Below are 23,284 nucleotides of genomic sequence, written 5' to 3'. Positions count from 1 at the left end.
GAAAAACTAAAGAAAGAAAGACTCTAATATAAGCCAAGTATCAACTGTGTGTGCTCAATTAGCAGAGAATCGTGATTGGTTTGGGCCAAATGAAATAGATGGACTACTGCTGCAATGAGTTCACATGATGTACAGCTGGTTTTGCCGCTGAAGTGCTGCTTCCAGCCATTAATCCAGTGCAATGGCAACTTCCTGGAAGTTCTGGGGGTGATTTTGGTACTTTTGAGTTGTGGATATGGCCTGATTCACTGTCCACACATCAAACAGACCCACCACTAGATTGCCACCTAGAAACAACTCTCCAACAGAGCTTTGCTGGAGATGCTGCTTCTGCTGGTCAATGGCTGGGCACCCTATTGAGACTTCACCAGAAGGCTCTGCCAGGGAATTGCTTTTGGCTGGTGAAACAGCGGAAGCAACACAAATGCACTCTCAGCCTGCCCAGGCATCTGGATACCGGAGGGCTCTGGGAACAACCCCATCCTGCATCTGGAGCAGCTCTGCAGTACAGCTCTCTGGATTACTTTGGCACGTCTAGATGCACCTTGATGGTGTTGATGGAATGAATTATTCTAGAAGGAGGCGCAACTGGCTGACTGGCCTCCTGTACTGGAGCACTCCACACTGAAATATTTTGAGGTTTCACTTGCATGTTAAAATGTTTTAAAGAAAACTGATTACTGAATGCTGTCATCAAGAACATAATCAAGTACCTACGTACTTCCAGTGTCTTCTGCAATGTCTCTGTCAGATTCCGAAGCCCTGTCTTTTCTTCCTCCACTCCTTTGAGGGACTGGGCTGTCATTTCCAGCTCTCTGTGAAAAACATAAAGGATATTGAATCAAATCTCTAGAACCTTGTCACAGTATTGGTATTACTACTAGATGTACAGCCTTTTCTCTAGGAAGATCCCCATGCTTTTGACAATCTACACAACATATAGAAATGCAAAAGATGATCTGCACACCCATATTCTCAAAAGCTCTGGATACAGGAATTTCTACTTTATATACACCTTTGAAAGCTCAAGATCTTGGCCTTTTTCCAAAATATCCGTACTATAAGTGATACATTTTGCATGGCTATTATCAGAAATACACATATAACATCCCACAAATAAGCATTCTTTTCCCTACTTTCACATGAAATATTCCTTCAATTCAAAAATTTCTAGCACTGCAACTATGTAGAACTTCAGTAGAACATTTGGAAATACTGCTTTAACAATAAGAGAAGCAACGTGGCATAGGACGTTTGAGTGTTGGACTAGGATTTATTTTATATGTTTGTTGTTACATTTGTATGCTGTCTTTCTCCCAGAAATCCAAAGATTCAAGTTATGACTCGGCCATTGAAACCCTCTGGATGACTTTGGGTAAATTACATTCCCTCAGCCTCAGGGCAGGAAATGGCAAACCTTCTCTGAACGAATCTTGTCAAAGAAATACCTTAGGGTTGCCATACACTGGAAATGTCTTGAAGGCACACGACAACATGTTTAAGCAGTGGACAAAGGTAACAAGGAATGCAAACACACTAAATAGAAGAGGTCTAGGTGTGATCAATGTTCAACATCACATTCTGCACAAAGTTAAAAAATTTGGAATTGAGAAAAATTTCATATGGAAGCCAGACTTCTTATTCTAGAGATCAACACTCATTTTGTGTCCCTGTTGTATAAACATGAAAGTTGGGAGAATTCTGGTCTTGATAGAAACATGATGTCACTATCATAGCCAATAACCATTGAAGAGCCCATGGAAAATTGATCTTTTGATCTACACTTCCTAGGAAAGTCCAGCCAACATGGAGGAGTCTAAAAGTTGTGATTGAAAGAAGGAAGTCAACCTTCTCATGCTCTAGAGAAATGGAATTAGTAGAAATTCATATAATCTCTTTCTTCTAGCACCAGAAGAACTTTGATGCGTACAAATCTGGTTCCAAGAGAAGGATTTTAAGCTAAGATCTATCCTAATATCTATCTTAAGATGCCAACAGCAGGATCCACTTCTTAAAATATAATAATGGAGGGCTTTTTATGGCAAGGATATATTACTGTTTAATCTGGTCTTGTTCCACCCGCAAATCTTGCACCACTTCCTCAAATTGCTGCTTCTCTGCTTCCAAGACTTGGTTGAGACGTTCCAGAGCCTTAAAAGAAAAAAAAATGTAGGTAAAATCCAAAGGGCCACAGAATCCATTATTTGCAATGTACCCAACCTACACTTATGTCAGGACTATTTCAATCATGATAAATTCCTCCACGGAAAGCCTTTCAATGTGGGATGCAACACCACACTCATATGTCCATCCCTAAGCAATGACTGCAGTCTGTGAAAATTATGCACTAAAGCACACATAGGGAAGCCAAAGCCAATCACACCATCACAGTGTGTTCCTGTAACTAGCAAGAAATGCTCTTTGGAGGCTTTTAAGCAGAGGCTGGATGGCCATCTGTTAGGGGTGCTTTGAATGCGATTTTCCTGCATCTTGGCAGGGGGTTGGACTGGATGGTCTGCGAGGTCTTTTCCAACTGTATGATTCTATGATCTACAATTAAAACTAGTTACATTAGTTAGTGTTTGAAGGTTGAAACTATTTAAATTTTGTCATTTTCAAAAAATGTTTGTTTTTAAATGAGGTATCTTTGGTCAGATTTATTTGAAATAATAAAAAAGAAAAAAACTGAAGAACAGCATTCATCTTGTATTTATTTCCATTTATTTCTTCACTGATACAAGCACCTGTTATGTGTATTTCATTTTTTTCTAACAGAATGGACTTCATTCGAAAGACTTTGGTTAGTGGGCAATTGTTTAAGCATCTGTCAACAACTTTGAAGACCAGGATTCAAATCCCGGCTTGGCCATGAAGCCCACTAGCTGCACTTGACCAAGTCACACTCTCCTAGTCTCAAAGGAAAGTAATGGCAAATCTCTTCTGAACAAATCTTGCTAAGAAAATGACTTGAAAACACACAACACTACAATTCCCACAGATATATCTAAAGCAGTGAGTCTCAATTTGTGGGTTCCCAGATGTTTTGGCCTTTAGCTCCCAGATATCCTAACAGTGGATAAACTGGCCTGGGATTTCTGGGAGTTGTAGGCCAAAACACCTGGGGACCCACAGGTTGAGAACCACTGTTCTAAAGCATGTTTTTCCAACTCATGCCCTCCCATCATCCCTTAGCCAGCATAGTCAATGAATGGTAGCCAATGCTATTTGGAAGGCAACTGGTTGCATCTCAAACCCCTGTGAAGGGGTTGGGATGGCGAGCACTGTCTAATTTTCTGCGATTCTGTGTAGGTCTTGTCATTAAGAGTATTTAAAATACATTGAATAAAACAAAAGAAGGGAACTGGAATGAACAAACCTCTTTTTGCTCCCTTTGCAGACACAGCTCCTCTGTTTCTTCCATTAATTTATCTACAAACAAACAAACATAAATGATAGCAATCAAAAACAGAAAGATTCAGAGAAGTGGATTGAACACACACTGAATGAACTTTGAAAAAAGCACCATTGGTTCTTGTTCTGAACTGCATGTTTATCTGATACTGTGCAATAATGATTGTTTTAATGCAAACTCTCCTAACCTGGTGCCCTCCAGATGTTCCCAACTACCCCTGATTATTGACCAAAAAATATATAAATGGCAACCATAGCTTGGTCTTCCTCATCACCATGCTAAACTTTATAACCTTCCCATCAGCTATGATGGCACCATTACCTTCAATTAACAGATAAGAAAGAAACATTTAAAAAACATAGAACAAAGCTCAAAAAAGAAGGAACAGAAAAACTTTAAGGCCTTGATTCAATCACATGACCCTCCAGATGATGTATGAATCTTAGTCAGCATAGCCAATGGTGAGGAATGCTGGGAGGTGCAGTCTAACCACAGCTAGTGAGCTACGTGATTCCTTCTGCTTTCCTAAAAGGTGACGCTTTTGTCAATAAATATAGGAAGGGGACACACACATTTTGAAAAAGCACAGTGTTTGGCATTCCTGTGTGAATATGGAGGAAGGAGTATTTTCACAAAAAACAAGTAAGTGGGAAGGGAGGTGCTTAATCTTCAGTATAATTTGTTAGCTTCATCCACTGCAATCATAAGGTTAGAGGTCCAGAAGAAAGAATGAAAGCAGAGCAGATGGAGAAACATCTGCAAAGGTGCCAAAGGCTATAGCGCCCTATATAATTACGATATTATGTTTGCCCTTTGACTACCATGCCGTCATCCTATTTTGTGAAGTTTTGTGATGCACCAGAGATCTCTAGCTGAAGGTGGCATGCCTTCATGTTATTTCTAATTTATGGAAACCCTAAACCAACTCTGTCATGGGATTTTCCAGGGCCAAGAGTATGATTTGCCCAAGGTCATTCCAGTGAGTTTTCATGACAGAGCAGGGAAATCAACAATAGTCTCTAGAACCATAGTCCAGCACTCAATCATGCTGTCTTTCTTTCGCTAAACTGCAAACCCCAGGATTCCACTTTATGGAACCCATGGGGCTATAACTGTGCACTTTGAAAAGGTCTATAGATTCCTGCCCAATTTTCTCTAATAATATTCCCCTCCTTTTCTTCAAATTAATCTGGAGGCTGCAATCACAAATAGAAGAATATCTCTGAATCTAGGAACAGCCTGGACCCCTGAGATGCTCATTAACTCTGCTCTATTTTTGTCGGCTGCAATGGCTTATTATTAGAACGTGCTGAATGAACTCCCTTTAGGTAATGTCTTGAAAGGTATTTGGTAGAAAGATTGTGGCCTCCTCGGCCAAATTGTAGCTAAAGAAATCAAATGACTGTGAAGTGAATTTCTAGTCCTGAATGCCCTTATGCAAGGCATTCAAAAAGGTTGTATATTTACCCATATTTCTTGGACAATTCCCATGTTGACTCATCAAAATTTTCCTGATCAGTCACTGAGATCTGAAGTTGCAGAAAATTTTACAGGATAAAAGCAGTACAGTACTTTAAATTGGGTCTGGAAATTAATTGCCAGAAAATTGGTTAGAAAAAAACTACCTTGTTCTGCCAGCTCCACTGGCTGCCAGCCTGCTACCAAACACAGTTCAAAGTGTTTGGCTCTAGCTTATAAAAACGGTTCCAGCCCAGCTTACCTGTACGAATGTATCTCCTTCTATAAACCCTGCTCTCAGGCCCACCTGCTTCGCAAGCTCGGCTGGCGGAGACAAGAGACAGGGCCTTCTCAGTGGTGGCTCCTTGGCTGTGGAACTCCCTCCCTAGCGACATTAGATCAGCTCCCTCCCTTCTAGCCTTCGGAAGGAAAGTAAAAACTTGGCTCTGGGATCAGGCTTTCGGTGATTAGTATAGGGCAAAAATAGATTTGGAATATGTAGAATGATGGACTATGGTTTTTGACCTTGGACTATGATTTTTGGATGGTGTGATTTTAATACTGAATGTAACGTTTTTAAATGCTTAACATGTATTAATTTTAATTTATTTTAAGCTTACTGTTGTATGTGTTTTAAGGCATATAATAGTTGCCATATGTAAGCTGCCTTAAGCCCCCTGCGGGGTCGAGAAAGGTGGGGTAAAAATAGGGCAAATAAGTACATAAGGGCTGAGAAAAACATATCCTCCAACTTCTTGCTCTGGCAAGGAAAGTCCTGATTAATTACCCATCCTGTTCCTTTTTCAGTTGCCTTAAATGTGTCCTGGTTTCTCTCTCCTCCTTCTACTTTCCCCCGTTCTCCTCAACTTATTTGAGGACTGTGTTCAAAGTGCAGAAGGAGTTTGTACTCAATTAACTCAAGGGGGGAGTTCTGTTCCTTCCTGTAGACTCAAGCTAAAGCAAATTGCTACAGCCTCTACTAGCTTATATGTTTTTCATCATTAATAATTTTGCCATCTTGAACACAACATTGCTTGTGTCCTGGTTTTCATCTATGGTACATTAGCATGGTTTGAGCATAGAACTACAACTCTAGAGACCAGGGTTCAATTCCCTGCTCAATCATGGAAACCCACTGCATGACCTTGAATGAGTCACACACTCTCAGCTCCACAAACCCCTGAGATGGGTTCACCTTGAGGTTCTTGTAAGTCAAAAATGACTTGCAGGCACACAACCACAACCACAACAACAGGGGTAAGAATTGGTGTAATATGTTCCTGTATCAATGCTAAAAGAGGGCAATAGTCCTAATGTTAGTGGTCCTGAAAGGTGATTCATGGAGGCTCCACATTTTTTTGTTCCAACCTAAATATTCCTGTTTCTCCTTGGCCAGCTGGAGTCCCTGAGCTTCCAGGCTCTCGATCATGGCTTCTCCCAACTGAGCATTTCTCCAGGTGCTGAAAGCAAACATGAATGACAACACACGTAAGAACAATTGTGGCCCCCCTCTAAAAATATCCTCCTATAAAAATTTATGTACTTACCTACTTCTGTACCTGTGAAGTGCTGGAAGATTGGAAATCCTAAGTTTCTTTTTATTATTTAAAAGACTGAGGGAAATCCTTGTTCTCTGAAGAACAGTCAGTGTTGGCAACCCTGTCTACTCCACTACTATTAACAAAAACTGATAAGACTGGGATATTATGACATTAAATTACCAACATGGAACAGGGACTTCATTTCTCTCTAGAGAGCAAAAAGTCAGTAAAAACTATGTTTCAGGACTCCCCATAGATATAAAATCCATGGACATTATATATAATGCTGCAGTAAGGTGGTGTCCATTATATAAAATGGCAAAATTAAATTGTGCCTTTTCAAAAAATAAAATCCATGGTTGGTTCAATGATGCAGAATCAGTTGATCTGGAGGTCCAACCATAATTCACAGTGTCCCTTTGGTTTTCTCTTTCAGTTTAAGAAGACTTGAAGTCTGGAAACTCTGGCTCTTGCAACTCCAGACCTCCTTTTGTGTGACAAATCATGATTATCAGCCAGCGCTCTGGAAGGTTACTTTGTTCAGACTACAACTCTCATAGTCTTCTGATTTCTTCTTTTGGCTACCATGCTGAACATTGTATGCAGATTGTTTCTGCTTCTTGCAAGGCTTCTAAATGGATTTCTGACCTCCAAAATGAGCCCAATTAGGATACAAAGCTAACTCTACATTACAAAGATACAAAGCCCGCATTTATATAAATGTGCTTCTAACTGCTGAGGAAATGCTACTGAATGGTATCAGGCTTTCAGCACTGGCATGTCTGTAGTGGTAAATTCCAAAGAGCACGTCCTCACCAGTACAGTCTCTATAGTAACACCCTCATGGAGAATCCAAAAGGGTAGTGTTAACCTAAAACAATGTATAGCATTTTCTTTATCAGGAATGGGTATTTGGTAAAGCCACCCCTAAATAGTTTGTGTCACTTCCGAGATAGCTTATAACAATGCATCCTTGCTAGGAATCTATTTCTCATCGAGCTGTTGTGGGAGTTACAGCTAAATTCAGAGGAAACGGGACAAAAGGGGGTGGCAGATGTCATCATAGTCCCTGCTAATCAAAAAGTCCCAAAGTTGTGAGCCCTGTTTCCATTACACCTCTCAAGGGACCTTGTTACACGATAACACTTCTGGTATCTGAGGCCTTTGTTGCAGTACCCCTATTTCTCCCCTGCCTCATGGGGCTTGTGATGACTACATGGAGATGAATGGTTTTGTTGCAAATTGCCAGTGTGCAAGGTACTGTTTGCTGAACCCACATTTTTCAAAATGTTCTTTCAGCTTGACAGGCATGCTCTCCCAGTTCTCGCCTAATGAAGCAACTGCATGACTGCTAGAGCAAATCTTCAGAGTTATTTTAAACTTTCTTGAGCAGCAAAGGTGCTCTTCAATTATTGTGCCTTGATGCATGGATGGTACATATCAGTGTCTCAGAGTAAGCAGGTTTGCAAATACTTGAGGTCTAGTACAGTTCAGTGTTGGTCTGCAAACAGGCAAATACATTAGTGTTCACCTGATAGTGGCGGAAAGCCAGAAGCTAGAATCCAAATAAAGAGTAATAAGTCATCTCAGATGGGCAGAGGTAGGGAGACCATAGAAAGAAGTGGCAGGACTGGGGTTGATATGTCACTCCTGCAAGAGTTGGGGTAGGGAAGAATTAGCCTTTTTCCTGGAATATATTTCCTATAACCCTTTACCATTGGCTTTGCTGGCTGGTCCAGGGTGGGAGCCACCAAAGTGGTATGAGGTTCTTTGACAGAGATAAAAGTCAAGATTAAGAGTCAAAACTTGAATGATGCAGTTAAACTCACAGTTAAGGTTAAGGTCCAGACTTGAGTTTAGGGTTGTATTTCACAAGTCAATCCACTCAGGATAAATTATCTAGGCTCTACCCTCCCAGTCATATCTAGTTTGGCTCTTGATATTTCTCAAATGTCCCATTAACAAGAAAACAAACAATGTTGAGAAAAGCTCCACATGTCCACAATGTTGTGAGATTGACTGTGCTCTGTGATTTCAGAGGGATCACCATCTCTTAAGGCAACCCTTTAAATATAAGTTAATTTGGATTTTGGAGAGAGATAAGGGTAAGTTAAAGAGCCTTTGAACTAACTAGGCGCCTGCAACTCTCTTCCAGGTCTCTGATTTGATTAAATCAGCCTCCTGCCACTTGATGCCTTCAGATTTGTTGGGCTGCAACTCCCATGAAGCCCAGCTGGCTGGAAATGATGGAAATTGTAGCTCAACAGACCTGTGGGTAAAAGCTTTAACTGAACAATACATTGCTCGTCATAGCCCTTGGCCGACATAGAATAGCTGAGATCTCAAGCATGCCACTACTGGAAGTACAATCCAATGTATGTTCTCTCCTAAATCAATCTGACTTTGTTCAGTGGACCAGAAGCCCCCAGAAGTGTGTGTGAGGCCAGATTGCTGCCTGGGTGATGATACTATGATGCCACGTCTCATGGCTGGTTGGCTTTTGATGGATGGTCAATAAATGTGCCATCCTCGTGTTTTCGCTCAAGTGTCATATTCCTTTCCTAGCTTGAATTCACACACACATTACCTGAAATAAGCCCTATTGGGAGGAGAGACCTGTTTTTAATTGTTTTCTGTAAACCCTGATAGAATAAAACCTTTACAGCTGGGTATAAACTGCTGATATGAAACAAACAGCTATATTTAAGCAGCTTAGCTGATTATTCCTACAGGGCACTGAAAGTTCCCCATCTGTTTTGGGAGAGCCTCTTCATCCAGCTACCTCACTAGTTCTTGCCCTGCCTGAATTCTCATGAACTGGACTGAGTTTGCTTGTCATGATTTACAGCAGGCTGAAGGATCACGGACTCATTTTATTACTAGCAGCACACTATGGAGAATGTCACAAGAACAACAGTGAATGCTACCTGTAGCCAGAGGCTGAAAAATTATCACATTCCTGTCTCTTAACAAAAACCCACTGAAATAAAATAAAAGAACCCAACTTGTATCTACTAGGATTAAAGGTGAGTGGTCTTTTTCTTCAAAGAGATAGTCATGTTAGTTTGTTTCAGTATAAAAAGGAGGCATAGGGGAAGGAATCCAGATGCTCCTTTCGATTTACAGATTTATTTTACCATGAGCTTTCATGCATTCTAATCCACTTCTTCAAACACACTGATAAATTGCAATATTCAAATCACAGGCACCAATACACTGTGTAGAGGCATATACTTATGTAAGTGACCATACTTTTTATGATCAAATCTTTTTAAAAATTGGGTTGCTGCGAGTTTTCTGGGCTGTATTGGCCATGTTCCAGAAGCATTCTCTCCTGACGTTTTGCCCACATCTATGGCAGGCAACCTCTGAGGAAAACTCACAGCAACTCAGTGATTCTGGATATTAAAGCTTTCGACAACACATTGTAAAAATTGTTTTTAGCCTGTGTTTTTAAGCAGAACTTTGGTTTTCCTAGCTTTTTAGCAGGACAACTACAGCACTTTGATACCACTTTAATTACCATTGTTCCACTCTATGGGGTTCCTGGGGTTTGTCAAGCTTTCTGGGAAAGAATTCTCTCTACCTCATGAAGAAATGCAACTTCCAGGATAAGATGGAGTTACAGCAGTTAACGTAGTATTAAAGTGTTATGGTTGAGCCTTATGGCTCCAATACTGGGAGACGTGGTCGTAAGACTCCTCGAGAGTCAGACTCTCTTGAGGAGCGAGAGAGGAAACGGCTGCGAGACATCTTTGCAGAACCATCTGACGAAGACTCCTTTGAGGGCTTTACTGAGAGAATGGAGGAAGAGGTGGTTAGCTCAGAGGAGGATGACATGGAATGGACTCGTGTGAGGGAGGATTTGAGTGTTCCTGGTAATGATAGCATGGGAAGCGACTGGCGGGTTGCAGGATCGGACCCGTGGACGAGTTGGAGGGATGGGACAGGATCCACAGCTGGGGATGCTGTGGGGCGTAGTCAAAGTTGTTTTAGCTCTGATGAGGATGATGATGATGAGGCACCTGGAATTAGGGTAACAGCTGATAGCGATGAGGAGTTGTAAACTGGCATAAAATGGGGTTTGGAATCCAGGGCTAATTGCGTTGGGCAAGGTAATCTGGACGGACGCTTGGGATCTTGTTGGGAAATTCCTGAAGACGGGTGTGTTTTGTTTGCTGACTACGTAAGTTACCAAGGACACTGGGCATAGGCGGCGGGAGGAACTGTGTGGGCTTTTGTTGTGCAACCTGTGTTTAATCTTATTAGCTTGGACCTCCGTCGTCTTCTTGACGGACATTATTTACCTACTCGGAATTGACGCTGGACTGGCTGACTGACTACGATCTTGGACGACCCTTCCTTTGTCTATCGGAGGATTTCGTGGAACCTAAGACGCCTGCACCTGGTAATCGACCTCGGACCGGATTGGGACCTCGCTGACCGCTGCAACCCTTGATTGATGTGTTTGGACCCGGAGTTCGCCCGCTGCACGGAGGAGTAACAACTTAGTTGCTCAACCACAGCTGTTGAGCAGCAGAGAGGAATCTTCTGCCAGTATTTATGTTCTATTGAATCTTTGTTTACCGGCTTTTGTTTGTTTAAGGTCCCAGGCTGAAGTAACATTTTTTGGTTTAACCCGGATTAAACTCCTGTTTAATCCGGTTTATATTTTGAACCGTTTTTGAGTGACTTTTCATATTGAAGGCGAGTGTTTGCCTAGCTCTTTGTTTTTTATGAGCATTTTTGGTTCTGTACCTTTAATAAACTGTGTTGAATCTTATCTAGTGGCGTTCTGTCCTTGACATAAAGTACTATAATTGTATAGTGTGGAAGAGACCCAAGTAAGTTTGTAAGGGACTGTGGTCATAGCAAAGTAAATATTTAAATCTTTCAGCATCCTGGGAAGTCATAGGTTGCCAACCCCAGAAAACAGTAACAAACCATGCCCACTGGAGGTAGCTCTCCAGAAGTTTAGAGAAGAGTCTTCTCCAGCCTTCCTTGATGAGGTCACAATGCTGAAAACCAGACCTTTGCATACAAAGCATATGCTCTACCATTAAATTGTAAGCCTAGCATGGAATGTCAATAATAACCACAATGCTTGTGGTTTCAAAGCTGTGGAAGCTTCACTGTATTTCAAAGGAAAGACATGCACAATGGCATATCAGTTCACATACTTACACTTTTCCAGATTCCTGTAGCAACTCCAACCATTGGGCTTGCTCATACTTTGATTCCGCTGCTAGGACAATGTTCCCCTTATAAAAGAAAAGTCAAAAGGAAATAAAGTGTCTATTTAAGAAGATAAGTGTAGGTATGCTACTATGTCATGTCAAGAAAAACTAACAAATGCTACATCTATTCTTGCATATGAAAAACAAACAAGAGGAATGTAAACACCCTTTGAGTCTGTTACACAAACAGGCATTTTAAAAAAACTTTCATACATTCTGATACTTTGTATGTACTTTAGACGTATATTCAATTTCACACTAAGTTTAATTACTAAAGCTTTTTCAGAGCAAACTTGGGAAATACCGTTTTGTTACAAATTCACACAACTACAATTTTTAGCAATCACTGGTAAACACATTTACGTTGGTTATCTAATAATACTCCTCTTTAAGGGTGTATCTACACTGTAGAATTTATGTAGTTGGACATGACTTCATCAGCCATGGTTCAATGCTATGGAACCCTGGGATGTATAGTTTAGTGAAGTACCGGTACTCTTTAGCAGAAAAGGCTAAAGATTATATAATACTATAACTCCCATGATTGTATAGCACTAAGCCATGGAAGTTAAAGTGGTGTCAAACTGCATTAATTCTACAGTGTAAGTACACACAGAGTCTCAGGCAGTTCAGGTACTTGCACTACTAGCTCCCTTTGAGGAGGCTATACTTACAGAAAACACAGGCATGTGCTCTGATCTTTCAGATAAAAGAATCAATGAAACTGATATTGCTACATATTTATCAGGACGCTGTATTTCTCACATAATGTTCTTCCCTATTCATTTGGCAACTTACTCCATTATGGAAAAATATATATCAGGGTGAAAAAGAAAAGGTTATCTTTACATGGAAATCTTCGTGGGAGATTTTCATGGCATAAGGCATGCCGGGCTCATCCTTGGCTTCTACAATACAGCCTCCAAGAGGTATGACACCCTGGAAAGACACCAAAGATGTAGCATTAGTTGGTAAGAATCCCCAAAGAAAAGTTACAGAATTATGTGCTATGTGCCTTCAAGTCATTTCCAACTTGTGGCAATCCTAAGGCAAATATCATGGAGGCTTCTTGGCCAGATTCACGTACATGGAGGAAAAGCTGGAATCAACATATATCTATTGCTTCTGGTTTATAACAGAACAGATAAAATGATGGGTAAATGAGAATCAGAAAGCCTCTAGTTCAGACATTGAAGCATTACTCTGCTCAAAGCAAGGGCATGCCCTGTATATACCTTTGGGTGGATATTAAAGTAGCGATGGTTTTCAAAATTCTTTTTTTCGTTTTCAGCATAGTAAAGTAGAAAACTCTCCTTGATTATGAAGAACCTGAAAGAAAGGGAAAAGGATATTATTGAACTTTATATAAAATACAATATTGTCACAGTGCATAGCAGTATCATATGGAGAATGATCCTTCTGAAGGTATTGTATATCTGTATTTAGGAGGTACTGTGGAAACAATTTGCTAAAACCTTAGGTAGCACCTAAAGGTAACTTAACCATAAGCATCATATACCTATGCAATGAAATTATAATCTGCTAATATAACCCCTATTAATTAGTTAGGAGCAATGGGTGGCAGAACCCTTAGCAAGGGCTGTATTTATTAGTTGAGTTTGGAAAAAGAGTGGGAACTGGAGGGGAAATACAGTTGCCGGGGATAAGGATTGGGCCAGTTTCATCTTGAATAAAGTTATGGAGTTTTATCCATTTAGGATAGAACAAAAAGGGTAAATTCTTTGTAGTGAAAGTTTTGTGTTGCATTTGCATCTATTTTTATTTATATTTAATGCCTTAGGGTTGCATTTAAATGTTGTAACACTGTTGAGGACCAAAAGCAGAAGAGTCCTACAATCATGTCCTGCACTGGGACCTCATTGGATGCATGGAACTTTGAGGATGATGGATATGTGTCACATTTGACATCTAATGTGTTATATGGCTGCTGAAATTATACAATAACAACCTGATATCTACTGGAAATAGGTTCCCTGCTGGACTGTGGTTATGTGAAACCATAGATACAATTTAACACCAGATTCAGATTCCAGATCCAGCATATCACAGGGCTACTTTAGAGGACCTAGAGATTCCCAGAAAGCTATCCTCTCTCGGAAACTAGAATGTCCTATAATGCACCTCTATGGTAATTTCTGAGGGAAACATACCACAGAATCCCCCGGAGGACCTAGAAAAAGCCTAGAGAGGCCATTCCCATCCTGGCATTTGTAAGCAAAACCACAGATATGGGTTTCGTGGTTTTGAGAATCTCACTGTATTGGCATTTACCTTGTTCTCATGTTTGCAATATTTAATTATATTTGGCCCCATGAAACCCATAATCACTTACACGTTTTGGAAAATCTGCTTCCCCATAAATTTTTGGGAACAGAATACGTTCATTTCTTATCATTATATTTGTCCCCATGAAACCCAGAATCACTTAAACGTTTTGAAAAATCTGCTTCCCCATAAATTTTTGGGAACAGAATACGTTCATTTCTTATCAAGCCCTACGGTCATGAATCCAATCAATAAGTAGGTGCTATTAGTCCTGAGAGGTTTAGGGCAGGAATGGAGATTATGTGACTCTCCACTGGCATTGTCTGTGTGTTCAATCCACAAAGACAATTGTAATGAGTGCTGGAAACTGTAGTTCAGCATCATCTGGAGATCCACACAATTCTCACTCCTTGTTTTGAGGATAATCAAAGAAGATGCAACTCTTTTTATTGCTAATTACTCAAGTATAAGTATTGGAAAATACATGCAAATATCCCTGACCAAGAATGTGCATTTAAAATACAAACATGTGGATCTTAGAGTGGTGGAACAATAATATAATTTATTTTTCACTGTTGGATAATAATAGTGATAGAAGTCAAATGTTGATTTTTTTTTTTTGCTATCAAACAAATCCAAGTAATTAGATTGCCAACTTCAGTTATCATTTCTACAAATGCAATATAATGTCATTGTGATATTGCTTAGCAGCTTATTGTTAATTTTCTCTCTTCTGTATAGATTTAAATTTTGTTCTGAAATTGTATAGACTAGAAGCTTAAACAGACGCTTTGGATTTCCAGGAAGCCAATTTCTGAAAAAGTATAGTAGTCTCCAGTGATTCCCCTAATGTGTGGAATAACAGAAACAGCTCTGAGAACATATGGTAAATTGAATCTTGGAGCCCACTGATTGGGTCTGGGGATCCAAAGCCTAAAGTGGAATGTAATTATCCAGGGTGGTGATTTGTTTTGACTATATTCACCGACACAAAAGGAGCTTCTGAGCTTTGCGGCCTCTAATATTTCTTTAGGTGATGGGTTTGCTTGGCATTAATTGTGTCCTATATTTCAGCGTGATTTCTATTCTCCATTTTGGCAAAGGAAAGGCTTTTTCTGTCTAAGCAGAATAAAGGCCTGTCCTGATTCATGTTCCAAGAAGCTCTTGCTTGGGTAGCTGTTTTCTCTGGCTTCCCATAACTCAACCCAGAGCACTTCCATTAAGAGTGGCACAGCCAAGGGCAAACTGTTGCACTTCAAAGTCAAATGTCGGTTTGGAGAACTCTGTTCAGCAAAGACAGGCAAAACTGCATATATTTACCAAAACATATCTGTCTGAGTCAACAAGTTCACTAGCACACTAACAGCATACTGAACATTCTTTTTTTCTTCTCTAATATTTTTATTTTATTTTATTTTATTTTATTGTCTTATCCCACTCCCACCCTCCACCCCTCCCCCTTGATATACAATTTATACAGTAAACTACAGAAATTACATTTGAAATATCAATCTCAATTTTTCTACTCCACATCTTAATATGTTATCTAAATAATTCCTAATTGGATCCCACATGCTCTTAATTATCATAAAATTTCTTTTTTATCCATATTGTTCAATTTTAAGGTAAAGGTAAAGGTTTTCCCCTGACATTAAGTCTAGTTATTTCCAACTCTGGGAATTGGTGCTCATCTCCATTTCTAAGCTGAAGAGCCAGCATTGTCCGTAAACACCTCCAAGGTCATGTGGCCGGCACAACTGCATGGAGCGACATTAATTTACAATTTGTTATTTCCACAATTAACATATTTACTATATAATTATACTAATTTCTCAGAGTTCACTTTGTTTTATCTTTCTAACCCCTCACCAAAACAATTTGCTCACATGCTATTAATTTGTCAACCACTCTTTCTTTTTGCACATTATACATTCCTGGTATCCTTGCAGGCAATACATTTCTATTAGCTATTATAATTTGAAGATTTAACATTCTATTAATTTCTCCTACAATTGTTCTCTAGTATGTCTATATTCTGTCACATTCCGAAATCATGACTTTCTTTACATATGTGGCGAAGTGCGTTAAAAGCGCTGAGCTGCTGAACTTGCGGACCGAAAGGTCCCAGGTTCAAACCCCGGGAGCGGCATGAGCAGGCCACTGTTAGCTCCAGCTCCTGCCAACCTAGCAGTTCGAAAACATACCAATGTGAGTAAATCAATAGGTACCGCTCCGGCGGGAAGGTAACGGCGCTCCATGCAGTCATGCTGGCCACATGACCTTGGACAATGCCGGCTCTCCGGCTTAGAAATGGAGATGAGCACCAACCCCCAGAGTCAGACATGACTGGACTTAACGTTGGGGAAACCTTTACCTTTACCTTTACCTTTCTTTACAACCATGCCAACACCTGTCCTTTACCCTGGTAAAAAAGTGAAAGTTGTGCAGGAGTCCTGTACCATTTTTGTAACATTTTCCTTCTTGCTTCCCTAAGTACATTATATATTTTTCTTTTCTATATTACTTTTGATATCTTCCTTCTCAATTTCAATATCCATTCTCCACGTTTGAAATATTTCCTCTGTTATTGCTTCTTTTACTATTATAATTTGTTCGTACAAGTCTCCTGCCACTTTTTTCTCCTCTCTCAGGCATTTTCTAATCACCTTCTCAAAAGGACTGTTCTGTTCCCTAATTCTTTCCCGCTATCTATAGATATTTTTTTTTTATAGTCCAACTTTGGATCCAATTTCCTGCTCCTATCCAATTCTGATTTTTTTTTTTGCTCTAAAGGATTTCCATTCTCTGAATACAAGTCCTCAACTAATGTTTTCCCTCTACTTTTGATTAGTCTCCGTGCTCTGTCTACATTTACATCTAAGTTGCCATATTGTTGCCAGCTTATTCTCATTGTTTGGACTCAATTTCTTATTTCTTTTCCCCCACACTCTTATTGTTCCTTTATATGGTTCCTTACATTTTGTTTCCTCTCGCCTATTCCATTCCTTAAATATTATTTCCATACTGAACATTATATCTTCCAGTTGAGTGCAAAACATCCCCATTCCCATTTGTCAGAGGCTGGCATTATGTGGGGATGACTAGTAGCAAGTATTCTGGGCATTGCAGGCCACCAAGGGTCGCTGGGGCTTTTATTAGAAACCTGGAAAGGAAAGGAACCACAGTCTGACAAAGGAGAAAGTCACCCGATTCTTCTTTATGGATCAGAGCAAATCCCTTCCTGGTATCAGCCATATTGTGGTGCAATGGAAAAAGTCCAGCATCTTGGAGATCTCCTTTCAAGTTCAGATTAAATCCAAGAGTGGATTCACTGCCTATTAATATGGAAACCACTCAGTATCACTAGCCCTTCTCCTGCGAGGTAGATGAAGCTGGAGAGACTATACCTAACCCAAGTTTACCCAGTAAGCTACATGGCTAAGTGGGAGATTTGGGTCTGGCTGTCCTCAATTCAGTGCTTTAACTACTATTTTTTAGGATCTTTCTGCCTCCTCCTACAGCATGATATGACATCTTTCCTTATTTTTACTTCACCCCTGTCAAAATCACATTGAAGGTGGTTCTATTTGCTGTAAGGAACATGTTCTTGTTAAGCAGAACTTTGTCGCCTCAGTGATTTGTTGATACAATTTGAGCAAGAGGAGTGATGGCTTCTTTCCCTGGGCCTCTTCTGCTGCTTCTGCCTAGAAGAAGGACTCATGCCTGGGCAAGAATGTGCTAAAGAGGCAGGAGGGTGCGAAGCCTATGAGCATTTTATTTTTTGAAGATGCAAATGTCTCAGCAGTGGCTTGTCTGAGGATCTCGCGATGCATCCAGTTTTCCTCAGCTTGCTTCCCTCCAGACACTATAAACTCACATCTTAGAAAATGTACTCTTTAAATACACTATAGTCCCATTACTTGCAGACTCAGTAGTCATAGCTTCATTTAGCCATGCTCCAAAAAAAATCCCTCCCAGATATGTTTGTGGGACTTTCTAGGTCCTCCAGTGCTAGTCTGTAGAGTGCTTTCATCCCAAGCATAGTAAAAATATAGGGTTCACTATTACCCATGGTTTCAGATATCCATAGGGAGACTTGTCACATATCCCAATGGATACAGAAATCATGTTGTATGCTGCTCCCAGTGTTGGTTGGGGATTCTGGGAGTTATTGTCCAAAATAGGAACTGGCCCATCAGGTATATTCTAGCGTAGCTGAGAGGAATATTTCTGTATGTCATATAAACTAATAAATGTATGTGAGGGGTTTTGTTAGGAAATCTGATAATGTTATTTAAAATCCTATGTGTTGTTTCTCTGTAATTATTTCATACTTATAGTAAGCTCCAGTTTAGATATTTTTCTCCCCACTAGCCACTACTTAAACCAGATAAGCCCACATGACTATGATAATGATGGCTTAATGAAGTTTGCAAATCCCATCTGCAGCTATGCAGAGCACATCATTCTGGGCTATAGTTACCATTATGGATTTTAAGCGTCATCTCATATTTCATAACATCTCCGCTGCATGGAATTCAATAGGACAGAACCTATCTGTGCCATGCCTGCCTGCCCATTTCAAAAAGGTTTATATTTGGCAGCAAGGTTTGCCACAATCAATGACATTACTTGTCCTACAGAATTTCTCACTTAAGAGTATAAATAACACATTTCTTTGATTTTAGGACACACGTTTTCCCCATATAATCATCTCTAAAAATGGTGTGTGTCTAGTATATATACTGTATATATGGAGCTCCCAGTGGCACAGCGGGTTAAATTGCTGAGCTACTGAACCTGCTGACCAAAAGGTCAGCAATTCAAATCCAGAGAGCAGGGTGAGCTCCCGCTGTTAGCCCCAGCTTTTGCTAACCTAGCAGTTCGAAAACATGCAAATATAAGTAGATCAATAGGCTCTGGCAGGAAGGCGATAGTGCTCCAGGCAGTCATGCCAGTCACATGACCTTGGAGGTGTCTATGGACAACGCCGGCTCTTTGGCTTAGAAATGGAGATGATGAGCACCAACCCCCAGAATCAGACACGACAAGACTTAATGTCAGGGGAACCTTTACCTTTATTTATATATATATATATATATATATATATATATATATATATATATATATATATAAAGCTTTTTCTCTGTTGGTGGTACTAAAATTAATGTGCAACTTACAGTAGATGCGGTCTTAGGACTGAAGAAGTACAGTAGTATGCAGATACCTTTGGGGTAAGTATAATGTACGCATGCCCTCCAATATTCCACAGATGAAAACTGGGACGTGTGGCCAAGCAATGCTAAAGTGTGGTCAAGAGGGAAGAAGTGATCAGCGTGGAAGAACACACAAGCTGGGAGAGGCTTCAGAGGTTTGCTTTTGCCTGAACCCACTGTGAAGAACAAAATTTCATCCTTCTCTGCTCCTCCTTCCTGAATCAATGGAATAGTTTGCACTTTGAACTTAGTTTGCATAAATTGAAGTAACCTGAGGACAAAGATGAAAAGTGGTAGAAGGAAGGTGAAACTGGGGCATTTTAAGAGGAATTGGGGGGGGGGGGGAGGAATGGCAACAGAGGACAATTAAAAGTGTTTCAGGCCAATTAGGACAGTGGGAGGAAATAATGCAGTAGCTATGATTATTTTTACACAACAATTGATCTTTTAAAATATTTTCAAAGCACTAACATCAATCTAGCATTAATGGATAGACTGCAGATCACAGTGCCTTGTCTTTCGGTCTTATAGGGAAAAGAAGAAATCACTAGGTGAGAGCACTGTCTTAAAAGCATGTGTATGCGTATATGTAGGCATTATATGCACATACACATATTTATTAACTTGTTTTTTTCTTTTATTTAAAGGTCACACTTTGTTCAACTGTACTTCATACTAATGACATCACAAGGGACTGCCTCTGGAAACATTCCCCTTGTAACATCACCTAAGTCTACACACACACACACACACATATATGCACATACAAAACACATACTGTGACATAAAAAGGGGCCATCTTCTATCTCAGATTTAAGTTCCAGAAATAGCTTTAGAACAGTGGTTCTCAACCTGTGAGTCCCCAGATGTTTTGGCCTTCAACTTCCAGAAATCCTAACAGCTGGTAAACTGGCTGAAATTTCTGGAAGTTGTAGGCCAAAACACCTGGGGACCCACAGGTTGAGAACCACTGCTTTAGAAGGATGTGTAGAACAGGGAAGGTAAAATTGTGGTGTTCCAGATGTTGCTGAATTCCAAGGATGAGATCACCCTAGAATTGGACTTTTTTACATTTAAAAAGTGGATAAACTATATGGATAAATTAACATCTTTAATAAAGAAAAACACTGGAAGAGCCATGAAAGAAACAAATTAGACAACATTTGAAGAATACTTTAAAAAGGAACTTAAATGAATACCGAAGAATGAAACAAATGGAAGACAGAAGAACAGAAGTCAACATCCTCCACTTCTTTTTTTTTTTAGTAGGCTCCGTTTTCCTTGGTTCGGAAACGGACCTTCCAACCCCATTTTCCCTCCCCAACTCCCCTGTTTATTTTACCGTACCTCTTTGCTTCCACTTTTCCCCAACCCCCATTTTACCCCTAAGATCCTCCCCTTTTATCCCCACACCCTTAATTCTTCACTATACCTTACCTTTAGAAACACAAATGTACTATTTTAGAAATCTTTCAATAAAAATCATTTTTTAAAAAAGTGGATAAACCGATACCCAATATATCCTATTCACAGAATCCTCCCTAAACTTTCCCTGGACTTTCCTCCATATACTAATGGTGCACACACATGACATAGCTAACACTGCTAACAGTAGTTTGTGTCATCCGGCTGTCTAAAAAATACGTTGGACTGTAGTTCCCATCATCCAAACAGATTAAATTGAAATAATAGACATTATAGTGCAACAGTTCTCCAAAGCACCAGGTTACATTAGCCCCTGAAAAGCCTGTTTTCCAGAGATCAGGGTTTTTGTTCCAAATATTCACGGTCAATGAGATTAATCAGATAATATTTGCAAAATGTTTTTGAAAGTATAAAAGAACCATGTTAAGTATTCCATGCGGATTATAACATTACCATTGGCTTTGTAGCAAATACTGTTTTCTCCCTAAAAATAACTCCTGGAGCAAAGTATAGCTAATAATGAATGTTTGGGGCTGTTTCTATCATTGGGGAATAGCTTAATAAAAGTGGAACAAGGCAGCCTTTATAGCTGTCTAGATCTGCTTCATGTTCCATCAAAGTGGCTAAATCAGCAACATATTTTTGCCACACAAATTTTGTAAGTTGAAACAAAAGAGATAAGACTGACAGAACTAAGTGGAAGAGGGACATAATTCATGGGGATTGAGATTCATCACTGTGAATTCCATGCTTGGTTTTCAGTTGAAGCTGAAGAGACAAAAGCATGTTTCCAGCCTTATCTTGTTGAACTTAGGGACATGGTGGAATTCATTATGGACCATATTGTTTATACTACAAAGCAGCAAAGACACACACACATGGGAATGATACCATGCAGGAGAGTTTACAATGGAAAACGATGAGCATCCTCAGTATCTCTCAATAAGGGCTGAGGGAGAATTCTTTGCTTCTATAAGGGTTGCAGGAGGATCCTCAGCAGATGAGGAAGACAGAAGCTGTAAAGCACTGAATAGCAGTTTGGGTTCGTTGTGCAGGGCGAGAAGGGAGGAGGGAAAGAAGTGTGTGTTGTATGCTGCACAGCTCATGTGAAATCAAAAGCAAGCCTAAGCACCTTTCAAAGGTCTGGAAGCCTCAGGATGTGTGGCAGATGGCAGGTCACACTTCAGAATTTAGGTTTTGGCTCACCTCATAAGAAATTATGTTTCACTCTAAAAGAATTGGGAGTGCCACGATATCTGATTGTCTTGATGCATAGCCTCTATTCTGAAAAATAGGCAATTCTGGAGAAACAAAGTGGTTTCCAATTGGCAAGTGGGTCACACAAAGTTGCATTTTATTGCCCTAACTTTTAAGGAATCTGCAAGATTTACTACACATAGTAATTTGGTCACTACCATGTCACTAGCAGAGAATAACAAGCTACTGATGAAAATTAAGAAAGAAAGTACAAAGGCAGGATTACAGTTGAGTATTAAGAAAACAAAAAACAAGCCTTTGAAGATGTCTAGCTCCAGATCCTACCCTGGCTGCTACCTAGGACCCAGCTTGCACGTTACCCACTTCCTGTGACACTTTACTGTGCTAGTTTAAACCTTATTGGAGTTGCTTAACAGGCTTTGAGATTGAGAAGTACAGGCTCTATCCTGGCCACCAGTTTGCACTTTATCCAACCCCATCTCTATGCTACTTCATAGCACTTGCTCTGGCTCAGCCAATGGAATCTTGTCCATTGGCGGTTGAATTTAACCTAATGGATCAGCAATTGAATGTGGTTGAATGTTTGCATGGGTATGTTATGTTAATAGTAATTATACTGATATTTTAACATGGTTGTGCTGTATTTCTGTGTTTGGTAACTGAACGTTTTATCTATGTTGGAAACCGCCCTGAGTCCCCTTGGGGAGATAGAGTGGTATATAAATAAAGATTTATTATTATATTATTATTTATGAATTTCCAATTATTACAAATTTGTGGGAATGTTGGATAGTAAAGAAAGCTGACAGAAAGAAAATCAACTTATTTGAAATGTGTTGATATAGGAGAGAGTTCTGCAGATGTCATGGATTGCTAGAAAGATCATTGAGCACATCAAACCCAAACTAGATGACTAAACTGACTTTGTTGTATTTTGGCAACATCATGTGATTATGTGACTTATTGAAAAATATGATAATGGGAAAGATGGAAGTTGTAGTCCAGCGCAGTTGAGCATGCAGGTTAGGAAAGGCTGTATAAAAGTTTTAAAAATGTCTTGACCCTATGCCAAGCCAAGAAACTTTAACAGAGTGTGGTAGTTTCTATTCCTTAGTCCTATACATGCCAATGGGTGTGGCATAATAATAATAATAATAATAATAATAATAATAATAATAATAATAATAACAACAACAACAACAACAACAACTTTATTTTTGTACCCCGCCTCCATCTCCCCGAAAGGGCTCGGGGCGTCTTATATATGGCACAAGGTGCCTAAAACAATGCATAAAATAAACACATAGTACAATACAAAATAAAACCAGTAGTATATAAAACAATAATTTGAACTCAGAACAGCGCCCAATAACCTATAGTGTTATCTCTTGAAAAAACATGGCCAACTGTAAACAAGAAGAAAGGAAAAGGATAGTGCAAGTTGTATCTAAGGAACAAGGGAATGGGATGAAAGTGCTGTGCTGTATCATA

The 23,284-nt window shown here is 39.7% G+C and overlaps 1 protein-coding gene across 1 annotated transcript in view; it reads right to left on the bottom strand.

The window, feature by feature from the left end:
* plekhd1 (pleckstrin homology and coiled-coil domain containing D1) overlaps nt 1-23,284 on the bottom strand; it is a 46,880-nt gene that overhangs the window by 14,227 nt on the left and 9,369 nt on the right. Inside the window, exons 2-8 of the mRNA XM_003225656.4 lie at nt 12,884-12,977; nt 12,498-12,587; nt 11,596-11,672; nt 6,239-6,330; nt 3,377-3,429; nt 2,057-2,151; nt 722-815 (exon numbers count right to left, since the gene is read on the bottom strand). Of these exons, the coding sequence (XP_003225704.1) occupies nt 722-815; nt 2,057-2,151; nt 3,377-3,429; nt 6,239-6,330; nt 11,596-11,672; nt 12,498-12,587; nt 12,884-12,977 (595 nt within the window). The remainder of the gene's footprint in view (nt 1-721; nt 816-2,056; nt 2,152-3,376; nt 3,430-6,238; nt 6,331-11,595; nt 11,673-12,497; nt 12,588-12,883; nt 12,978-23,284) is intronic.

The sequence above is a fragment of the Anolis carolinensis genome, chromosome 1 (assembly GCF_035594765.1).
Source record: "Anolis carolinensis isolate JA03-04 chromosome 1, rAnoCar3.1.pri, whole genome shotgun sequence".
Lineage (NCBI taxonomy): Eukaryota > Metazoa > Chordata > Lepidosauria > Squamata > Dactyloidae > Anolis > Anolis carolinensis.
This window is presented reverse-complemented; position numbering and strand designations above follow the sequence as displayed.